This window comes from Anomaloglossus baeobatrachus, chromosome 4 (genome assembly GCF_048569485.1).
Source record: "Anomaloglossus baeobatrachus isolate aAnoBae1 chromosome 4, aAnoBae1.hap1, whole genome shotgun sequence".
NCBI lineage: Eukaryota > Metazoa > Chordata > Amphibia > Anura > Aromobatidae > Anomaloglossus > Anomaloglossus baeobatrachus.
The window spans coordinates 654,767,639-654,777,055 of record NC_134356.1 but is presented as its reverse complement, the minus strand read 5'-3'; the positions used below and the strand labels follow the sequence as shown (position 1 = coordinate 654,777,055).

At 52.5% G+C, this 9,417-nt stretch overlaps 1 protein-coding gene across 1 annotated transcript in view; it reads left to right on the top strand.

Annotated features, from left to right (window-relative positions):
- Nucleotides 1-5,263: 5,263 nt before the first annotated feature.
- The window catches only part of LOC142302019 (vascular cell adhesion protein 1-like), a 28,425-nt gene continuing 24,271 nt past the window's right edge, over nucleotides 5,264-9,417 (top strand). The window contains exon 1 of the mRNA XM_075343092.1: nucleotides 5,264-5,340. Within this exon, the coding sequence (XP_075199207.1) occupies nucleotides 5,274-5,340 (67 nt within the window). The 5' untranslated portion in view covers nucleotides 5,264-5,273. The remainder of the gene's footprint in view (nucleotides 5,341-9,417) is intronic.

The following is a 9,417-nucleotide window of genomic DNA, read 5'->3' as shown; positions in this document are numbered from 1 at the left end:
ACCAGGATGAGGACTATATCATTGGTAGGTTACACCAGGATGAAAACTATATCATTGGTAGGTTACACCAGGATGAGGACTACTGTATATCACTGGTAGAGTACACCAGGGTGAGGATTATATCACTGGTAGAGACAGTGATCTCCCATCGTGGTAAGTGTTAGTGGGGCCCAAGAAAACCTGGAGCCAGCACTGCTTGATCATTTATAATGAAGGGAGTGGATGCATGTGTACCGCCCCGCGGGCTCGGCTGCGACCGCCGAGCCGCTCGGATCCGTGCTCGTACTGTGGGTGGTGGCTCGAGCCTCTCACGGACCCGGGGGTTACATCGCTCTGCAAGGGAGTTGGCGCTACACGCAGGGATTTGAGTGTTTGGTTTGGGATGATCGTTCGTGACGCCACCCACGGGTTGTGGTGATTATGGACACCACCGCTACAGTGAAGGTATGGGGCTCCCGGGAGCGATGTAATGGCGCAGCTAGGTGTTGACCCCTCCGTGGGCAGGGGGGTTGGTCCCGGGGCCCGGTAGGCGAGGGCCCGGGTGCAGGGTGAAGTGTTGCGGTGCAGTGCGGTGCGGTGCCTGATGGCACTGGTGTACTCACTCTGACACAAGACACTGGAGTCTCTGGTAAACCAAACGGAGTGATGAACGAGGCCCGCAGCCGGCTGCAGCGTCTTCCAGAGTAGGTTGGTGATTTCCACCTTTCTCCTGCACCTCTGTGTGTAAAATGTTTTGACTCATATGCCTCGACACCGGTAGTCCACTCCCCGACTTGTATATGCCGGAGGAGCCCGTTTGCCCGCAGACGATGGCCCTTTGGGTATCTATGCCTTGGCGGTGGCTTTACCCTGTATGGTTGGGCTGTTGTCTTCTAAAGGGACTTGTGTGGGGTAGGTCCTTAAATCCAGTCTGCAATCAGTTGATTCGACTCGGCCCTGTTGGTTCAGGGCTTTGTACGGGGTCTGAGTACCCTGCCTGGTGCTCTGGTGTCCAGTTGGCTCCCCGGTTCGGTTCCGGCGGGCCACTACCCTGTCCCGGTCCCTTACGGTTCCACTGGTCATATTCCCGGTCTCCTGCAGGCGGCCACCACCATCTGCCTCCTTGCCAATGGACTGGGCTCCGACCCAGCCACCGGGTAGTCTCTTATCAGGGCACGGACACAGGACTGCCCATGACCTTGACTGCTCTCGACTTGCACTTGAACTAGTGTCTCTCAGACTAACTGTTTTCCCGCCTCCAGGCCTGTGAACTCCTCGTTGGGTGGAGCCAACCGCCTGGCTCCGCCCCCCTGGTGTGGACATCAAACCTGGAGGGTGGTGACAAGGTTTTTAGGTTCTATATGAAGTGAAAGCTGCACACCAAATTCAGAGTAATATGAACAAGCATAACTGCTTTATGATACATAAAGAATGAAAAATACAACTAGCCATATGAAAAATGAAAAAAAAAAATTGGGTGATATTGCATAACTGCTGAGGATTATTTTGAAAAAAAGAGATATTTAGCTAATGTATTGATCAATTCATTACTGCCCCATAACCACTTCACGGTAATCAAAGCAGTTATGCTTGTTCATATTACTCTGAATTTGGTGTGCAGCTTTCACTTCATATAGATTATGTATTTTTTGGCTAGCACCCTGTTCACATTTACTATGGTGTTCTAGCAGTCATTTTGATTGTTATGAAGGTTGTTAGGTTGACTGGTGTTACCTAATCGGGAGGGGGGTGTGGTGTTGTGTGTGACTACCTGGGATGACCTGGATAGTCCAGGGCGTCACATTCCCCATTGGTTTAATGCAGACCGTCCGCGGGCTGCCCGTCCATCACCGGTTTATTTTTGCTTCTGAAAAATAGAAAACTAGACAAACAATACAAGCATAATAACATTTCAACATTTTTATCTTTTTGGATCTTCCCATGCGGGAGGCACATACTTTAACGTTAAGGTAACATTTTTAATAATACGGGAACCGGGTCCTCAGTCACCCACCCAAACAACCTAGACCTTGATGCTGCCCCTAAGAAGTGGGCAGCACCCCTTTTCCCCAGTCCAGGAACGGGCCCAGGTGTTTCAACGGGACGAGTGCGGGTTTCACCGTCTTTTCAGAGGCCCCACGTCCAGGGGACCCCTGACTCGGAGGATGGCCACCGGTTGTAGTGGTGGCGGGCCTCGGCCATCAGCTTCCCGCAGGCCCATCCTCCAGTCTGCCTCTCCGGAGGCGGTGAAACCGGACGGCCAGTTAAGGGAGGGGATTATTTACATGTCCAAAAGTTTTTGGGTTGACCTGCAAGTTCTCGGACTTGTCTTTTTGTAAAACGTGGCAACAAAAGTCCCAACAGGGACGGGCAGTCAGGGTCCCAACAGGGACTTTAACATGGTAGCCGGGAACCGCTACCGAACTTAAACTTTCTTCTGGGGAGCTGTATGGCGGGGGAGGGGACTGGGGCCGCCTAGGAACACTGTGGCTCGCCCTCCTCTTTATATCCAGGGCGAACCAGCCCCTCTACCCGCAGTGCCGGGTGTAGGTGACAAGCTCCCCGGGCTTCAGGTCATGATCCGGGTGACCCAGGGGGAGATGAGGGTTGATGTCCCACTGGGAAAAGAAAACTTAGGCCTCCAGGCCCGGTTCAAAGATGAACCCCCATCCACGCCGGGGATCATATTGCCGGACCTGGCCCTCGTAGGTTGGGCCACGTATCCTGTAGGTTGCTCTCCGGAGATGCTCCTTCTCTCGGATGGTACGGGCCAACACCTCGGCCTTCTGCCTTTTCCCGGGCCTCGATCTCCCGGCCCAGTGGGTTCTGCTGCCGCTCCCAATATGGAGCGTCTGCCTGCTCCTCTTTCGTGGGGGTCGGGCCCAGCCGGAGCTCCCCCACGGCAGCTACGACCGGCATTATCTGAGCTGGGGAACCCCGCTGTGTCGCGGCCTGCCGTGCTGCCTTACAGCGACAACCCTCTGCTGCCTTAGCCGAGGCCTGGGGCCTGGGATCGGCCAGCTTTACCCTCCGGGCCTCCTTCCGGTCAGCATCCTTCATTTTCCTTGCCGGGCGGACTGCCAGGGCCGGGACTTCTCCGAGCGCGGTCACTTCCTGGGCCGGCTGCTCTCCTTGAGGAACGGGCACCTTCCATGGAAGCGGGATCGGTGCCGACCGGACAAGCGGTCGTCCGCGGGCTGCCTCCCCAGGTGAGTCCTCACAGGCGGGCGGGACGGGCTCTGCTGCCGATGGCGGGGGCAGCGGACCGAGTGGGGGAGCAGCGGCAACCGGCACGAGCGATGAGGGAAGCAGCATGGAGAGTGGCAGCAGACCGGGTCCCTCAACCGCGATGACCGGTCCCTCAAGGACACAGGGGCGTGGGTTGCTTACCCGCTCTCCAAACTCTGCCTCCACTTCATGTGCTCGCACGGCCGCCGCGATCTCCCTCATCTCGGCCACCCAGCGCTCCATGAGGCATCGCACCTGGGCCGGCAAGCGGCAACACATTAAGGTGGTCCGGGCTTCCACCCACGCCGCTGTTCCAGGCGCGGGCTCCGGGGTTGCGGGCTTGCCAGACGGGGCGGATATGTTGCTTGCCAGATGTCCAGGAACCAGACGGGTAGCAGAGTCCTGGCGTTCCTGCCTTTTATCTCCTCAGTCACATGAGGCCAAATCTTCACCCGCCCCCCCTTGGTGTTTTCCGAGCACTTCACTTGTTTTTTGCTCCGCTCCGCTCTAGGGGGGCGGGGCTTCGCCTTCGCGCCCTTTCTGTTCATGGAAGACGGCTTGGGCGGGAACTTTTTGCGGCCAAGATGGCGGATTCTCCAATTTTTCAGCGGGATGCCGCTGGCGTTGATCTCAAGGCACACTTCCACAGGTAAGTGGACAGATCTATCCTGTGCGCAGATGCCAGAAGAGTCGATGTGTACCGCCCCGCGGGCTCGGCTGTGACCGCCGAGCCGCTCGGATCCGTGCTTGTACTGCGGGTGGTGGCTCGAGCTTCTCACGGACCCGGGGGTCACGTCGCTCTGCAAGGGAGCTGGCGCTACACGCGGGGATTTGAGTGTTTGGTTTGGGATTATTGTTCGTGACGCCACCCACAGGTTGTGGTGATTATGGACACCACCGCTGCGGTGAAGTTATGGGGCTCCCGGGAGTGATGTAATGGCGCAGCTAGGTGTTGACCCCTCCGTGGGCAGGGGGTGTTGGTCCCGGGGCCCGGTAGGCGAGGGCCGGGGTGCAGGGTGAAGTGTTGCAGTGCAGTGCGGTGCGGTGCCTGATGGCACTGGTGTACTCACTCTGACACAAGACATTGGAGTCTCTGGTAAACCAAACGGAGTGATGAACGGGACCCGCAGCCGGCTGCAGCTTCTTCCAGACTAGGTTGGTGATTTCCGCCTTTCTCCTGCACCTCTGTGTGTAAAATGTTTTGACTCCTGTGCCTCGACACTGGTAGTCCGCTCCCCGACTTGTATATGCCGTAGGAGCCCGTGTGCCCGCAGACGCTGGCCCTTTGGGTCTCTATGCCTTGGCGGTGGCTTTACCCTGTGTGGTTGGGCTGTTGTCTTCTAAAGGGACTTGTGTGGGATAGGTCCTTAAGTCCAGCCCGCAATCAGTTGATTATACTCGGCCCTGTCGGTTCAGGGCTTTGTACGGGGTCTGAGTACCCTGCCTGGTGCTCCGGTATCCAGTTGGCTCCCCAGTTCGGTTCCGGCGGGCCACTACCCTGTCCCAATCCCTTATGGTTCCACCGGTCGTATTCCCGGTCTCCTGCAGGTGGCCACTACCGTCTGTCTCCTTGCCAATGGTGACTGGGCTCCGACCCAGCCACTGGGCAGTCTCTTATCAGGGCATGGACACAGGACTGCCCGTGACCTTGACTGCTCTCGATTTGCACTTGAACTAGTGTCTCTCAGACTAACTGTTTTTCCGCCTCCAGGCCTGTGAACTCCTCGGTTTGGTGGAGCCAACCACCTGGCTCCGCCCCCTGGTGTGGACATCAAACCTGGAGGGTGGTGACAAGGTTTTTAGGTTGACTGGCGTTACCTAATCGGGAGGGGGGTGTGGTGTTGTGTGTGACTACCTGGGACGACCTGGATAGTCCAGGGCGTCACACATCTTGCTGAGCTTCTGGTGATACTGTCACATATAAGCAGCAGAGGAGTTTCGGGGTGGGCTGGCTCAGGGCTGGAAATATTTAGGATTTTTTCTTTGGTTATTCAGGAAGGAAGCATGAAAACTACTGCAAAGCCCTGCAGCTTGTGTAACCACCCCATCCGATATCACCACTAGAAATGGGACAGGCGATGTCGTGCCTTTACCTGATAGTGCTGCCCGTCTTTGGGGTCTTTATCCTTTCAGGTAAGCAGGGATGGCAGTAATACTTCCTGGGGTACTAATGTTCGTTCCCACTAGCCTGCCCGGGAATTTCCTTTATAAAAGATTACTAATACTTAAGCGAGGCAATATCTTATCCAGACTTCTCATAGATACAGGTGGGGCTTATGATTTCTGAAATTTTGGACCACCACTGAGAGATGAGACCCCTTAAGTAGATAATTATGATTTTTGAAGGGGTAGTAGTGAGCGTATTGTGGTGAGGACCAATTTTACACTTCTGCTATACAAGGACCAATAATACCGCCATGTCATCAGTTCTGCCAAAATAGTGCCGTATTCAGTTCCGCTGATATTTCCGCACACCAGGCCCCCAAAATCAAAGTGTCACACACCTATCGCCCCTAAAATAATAACAGCACCCTTACTGAATTCCTCTTAAAATGATAGTGCCGTATTTAGAGCTGAAGAAAAAGACATTGCCAAACCCAATCTGCCCACGATAGGGCTATAAAAGTAAGGTTAAAAAAAACCATGTCACACATAAAGCGCCCCACAAAATAATAGTGCCGTACTGAGAGGATGTCCCCACTCAGTGTGCCTGGGATGCTGCCAGGGCCGGACTGAGACTAAAATTCAGCCCTGGCATTTGGGGGTACACAGGCCCACTTTTCGCGTGGTGAATGTGTAATATATTTCTGCACTTGTATATGTGAGCACTGTATGGCACTATGTGACACTGTATGGCACTATGTGACACTGTATGGCACTATGTGACACTGTATGGCACTATGTGAGTACTATATGGCATTATGTTAGTACTGCATGGCACTATGTGAGTACTGTATGGCATTATGTGACGCTGTATGGCATTATGTTAGTACTGTATTTCACTATGTGAGTACTGTATGGCACTATGTGAGTACTGTATGGCATTATGTGAGTACTGTATGGCATTATGTGACGCTGTATGGCATTATGTTAGTACTGTATTTCACTATGTGAGTACTGTATGGCACTATGTGAGTACTGTATGGCATTATGTGACGCTGTATGCCATACAGCGTCACATAATGCCATACAGTACTCACATAGTGCCATACAGTACTAACATAATGCCATACAGTGTATGGCATTATGTTAGTACTGTATGGCACTATGTGAGTACTGTATGGCATTATGAGTACTGTATGGAACTATGTGAGTACTGTATGGCACTATGTGAGTACTGTATGGCATTATCTGACGCTGTATGGCATTATGTTAGTACTGTATGGCACTATGTGAGTACTGTATGGCATTATGAGTACTGTATGGCACTATGTGAGTACTGTAGGGCACTATGTGAGTACTGTAGGGCACTATGTGAGTACTGAATGGCACTATGTGAGTACTGTATGGCACTATGTGAGTACTGTATGGCACTATGTGAGTACTGTATGGCACTATGTGAGTACTGTATGGCACTATGTGAGTACTGTATGGAACTATGTGAGTACTGTATGGCACTATGTGAGTACTGTATGGCATTATCTGACGCTGTATGGCATTATGTTAGTACTGTATGGCACTATGTGAGTACTGTATGGCATTATGAGTACTGTATGGCACTATGTGAGTACTGTAGGGCACTATGTGAGTACTGTAGGGCACTATGTGAGTACTGAACGGCACTATGTGAGTACTGTATGGCACTATGTGAGTACTGTATGGCACTATGTGAGTACTGTATGGCACTATGTGAGTACTGTATGGCACTATGTGAGTACTGAATGGCACTATGTGAGTACTGTATGGCACTATGTGAGTACTGTATGGCACTATGTGAGTACTGTATGGCACTATGTGAGTACTGTATGGCACTATGTGAGTACTGTATGGCACTATGTGAGTACTGTATGGCACTATGTGAGTACTGAATGGCACTATGTGAGTACTGTATGGCACTATGTGAGTACTGTATGGCACTATGTGAGTACTGTATGGCACTATGTGAGTACTGTATGGCACTATGTGAGTATTTTATGGCACTATGTGAGTACTGTATGGCACTATGTGAGTACTGTATGGCACTATGTGAGTACTGTATGGCACTATGTGAGTATTTTATGGCATTATGTGACACTGTATGGCACTATGTGACACTGTATGGCACTATGTGAGTACTGTATGGCACTATGTGAGTATTTTATGGCATTATGTGACACTGTATGGCACTATGTGAGTACTGTATGGCACTATGTGAGTACTGTATGGCACTATGTGAGTATTTTATGGCATTATGTGACACTGTATGGCACTATGTGAGTACTGTATGGCACTATGTGAGTACTGTATGGCACTATGTGACACATTTTTGCAGTGTGTAGCAGACCTTGATGTATTTTCTGCTCTTTGCTTCCCTGATTTGTGGATTGTTCCGCCACATACCTGTGTCCGAATCACTTTACAAGCGCTGCAGTCACTACAGGGGATTGTACCTGTGCGGACAGGTCCAGGACTAATATCACTGATATCACACTAATCAGTCCTCGATTAATGACTCCGCGCCCCTCCCCCCACACACACACAATACAATGCACCCCCATTACCCCTCCCCCCCCCACACACACACACACAATAAAATGCACCCCCATTACTCCTCTCCACACACACACAGAATACAATGCACCCCCATTATCCCTCCCAACACACACACACACACACACACACACACACACAATACAATGCACCCCCATTACCCCTCTCCACACACACACACACACACACACACACACACAATACAATGCACCCTCATTACACACACACACACACAATACAATGCACCCCCATTACGTACACACACACACACACACACAATGCACCCCCATTACCTACACACACACAAACACACACACACAATGCACCCCCATTACCTACACACACACACACACACACTCACACACAATACAATGCACCCCCCATCACCTCTCCTCCCACACACAATACAATGCACCCTCCATTACCCCCTCCTCAGACATAATACAATGCACCCCCCCATCACCCCCTACCCACACAAATTGCACTACCCCATCCCTACACACTCCTGCCTCCCCCCTCCCTCGGAATACAGTGCTCCCCCTCTGCCTGTCACAAAGCTGTTTTCCTTCACAAATGTTCCCCGTTATGTGTCCTCAGCCCCTCCCACACATCTCCATTAATTAAACCTGCCATCTTCGGCTCCTTCATGGAGCGCTTACCACTGCCTGATGCATCCCGTGTGGCACCCGCAGCACTGTGATGACGTCAGCAAGGTGCTGATCTCATCACGTTGGTGCACGTCAGAGGCGGGGCCCAGTCCCGGCGCATTGTTCAAATGTATTTACGTCTGAAAGACGCAAATACATTTGCATAGGAAGGAGGAAGCTGCGGTCACTGGCATTGCCACCACCGCGCTCCTCAGCAGTGTGTGCATGCTGGGAACACTATCACACAGCAGGGCCGGCACAACACAGCGCTGCCTCCTGGTCCTGCTGCAGCTAGTGTGCCCACCATGCACTCACTGCTGAGGAGCACAGCGGTGACTGCAGATACAGCGGCCCAATACAGGCACGGCCCACTACAGGCACCGACCCACTACAGGGACCGGCCCATCTGGCATTTGCCATAATTGCCCTATGGTCAGTCCAGGCCTGGATGTCAGGGGCGTGATGGGCGGTCAGTATGGGGAGTGACAGCCCAACTGCCCAGTCTGCCCAGGTCTGCTGGGTTCCTCCAGGTGTCGCCTGTTTAGGAAAATTATCTATTTATCTGCTGACTACGCTCAGCCTTTTGCAGTCTTAGCTACTGTTACGCCCTGGCAAAACCAGGTTGTCACAGAGCCTGCACAAATCCACCAAAGTGCAGGCCATTCTTCTCCTTGGCACCAACACAGTCCCCACACTGGTATACACCAGCCAATCAGGCCCTAGTCACCCCCCCAGGACAATGGGAGGGATCGAGAAGAGCTTAGGCAGGGACAGAGAAGAGTTTAGTTCCAGTTTGAGCTGTAGTCATTAGAGAGCTGACAGGAGGGAGTTGGAACTCTCTGGAGAGGGTGGTAGTCGGGGTTGGAGCCCCGGA